The 1,693-nt window shown below is 46.8% G+C and overlaps 1 protein-coding gene across 1 annotated transcript; it reads left to right on the top strand.

Annotated features, from left to right (window-relative positions):
* Nucleotides 1-221: 221 nt before the first annotated feature.
* On the top strand, nucleotides 222-1,423 carry K441DRAFT_678543 (putative ribonuclease p/mrp subunit; the record flags this gene model as incomplete). Its single annotated transcript, XM_067651170.1, has 4 exons — nucleotides 222-280; nucleotides 330-591; nucleotides 657-1,223; nucleotides 1,271-1,423. 4 exons carry the CDS (start codon nucleotides 222-224, stop codon nucleotides 1,421-1,423), a joined length of 1,041 nt encoding a protein of 346 aa, XP_067502511.1.
* Between the last annotated feature and the right edge of the window lie 270 nt (nucleotides 1,424-1,693).

Below are 1,693 nucleotides of genomic sequence, written 5' to 3'. Positions count from 1 at the left end.
CCACTATATCTTTATATCAGCTGCGATAACTGTGATGTTCTTGAAGATGAAAGCTACAGTACAGATAGGCACTAGGACAAGAACAGCCAAGGAGGCGCATGTATGCCACGAACATGATCAGATCATGGGTGGGGCACAGCGCTTACCCACTGCTTACCATCTATGACGTCCTACATCTAACGTCTTGTGCTGTTAATCATCTTTCTCACTGTCCTACCAATATGGCCGAACAACATGGGTTAGGAGACCCCTTCTTTGAGACCCCAGAGGCGAAAGTAGAGTATGCAGAAGACAATATCGCTCCTCCCAAGCTCTAACTGACAAGGCAGTATCGTCTTCATACATGGACTTGGTGGTGATAGAGTTAGGACCTGGACATGGGAGGGCAGCGATAGAGTACTTTTCTGGCCGAAAGATCTCCTGCCTCAAGCCTGCCCAGCAGCTCGCATCCTTTCCTTTGGTTACAACGCGGACTTTACTCACTTCTACCCGTTCTACGGGCCAAAGTTTATTTCGGAGCAGTTGACCATTGACGACCATTCAACTGCACTCTTCCAGAGTCTCATCGGCCTGCGCGAGAAAACAAACACTGTAAGGAATAGGCACGTATATCCCTCTCTGCATAGGAAATAAGCTAAGAATATATCTACCTCTAGTCAGAACGCCCTGTTATTTTTGTCTCGCACAGCTTAGGAGGCCTTGTATGCGCCAATGCATTATCGAGGCATCATGGAACTGACCTGGCCAGCGCCAGCCTCGGGGAAAAGACGATTGGGATCGTCTTTCTTGGGACACCGTTCGAAGGATCTTCGAAATCGAAATGGGCCGGAAGGGCGCTTAAGATACTAGACTGGATAAGCACGACACAAAAGGAGGATGTGAAAGATCTTGAAGAGCGCTCGGCAAAGCTTATGAGCATCAATGAGGCCTTCCAGAAGTTCCTAAAGGCGCGAGATCGGTCGGAAACGAGACAGTTTGTGGAAGTAGCTTGTTTCTTTGAGCAGTATGCTATATACAAGGCCGGCAAGAAGATTGGAACCATCGTGCCTAAGGAATCCGCCCGCCTGCCAGGCATCGACCCGCAGTCAATCCAGGCTAACCACGTTGACATGTGCAAGTTTGAGGATGAAGACCGAGAGGGTTACAAGAATATTTCGCAAAGGCTGAACCAATGGATATCGGATCTTGATAGGAGAGTCAAGGGATTTACTGAGGAGAGCCAGGTTTGACAATGCTTTTTTTTACTCCTGACGCTAGCTAAAACGGACAGAAATACTCGGTTTGTATGGGTGATGTCAATTTTAGTAATAAGATTGATAATAACCGGGGAGTGATTATGGGCCATGCCTATAGCACAGCTACAGACGGGGTTAGGATAACTGGTAGCAGTACCAGTGTATGGGGTTACCAATTCTCGCGGTAGCGACATACAAGCTAACAGAGTGTATAGAACACCTACCACGGAATTAATCCAAAGGATTATAGGCAGACCAATGGATAGTAAAGTGTAAGAGGCAATAATAGTTTAGCTGAGGAGATGCCGCAAGGTATCGGCGCCAGACTTGCTGATAAGCAAGCAAGCAAGAGGCCTTATTTTGGGCAAGCAAGCAAGCAAAAGAAGAGCTTGCTTGCTTGCTTACTTATTTATTGCTTATATATAGTTAATTTAGTAGTAGCGGTAGTTGGTGATAGA

Source organism: Cenococcum geophilum (genome assembly GCF_001692895.1).
Source record: "Cenococcum geophilum 1.58 unplaced genomic scaffold K441scaffold_29, whole genome shotgun sequence".
In the NCBI taxonomy this organism is placed as follows: domain Eukaryota; kingdom Fungi; phylum Ascomycota; class Dothideomycetes; order Gloniales; family Gloniaceae; genus Cenococcum; species Cenococcum geophilum.
The sequence above is the reverse complement of the archived record's forward strand: the minus strand, read 5'-3'. Positions and strand labels throughout refer to the sequence as shown.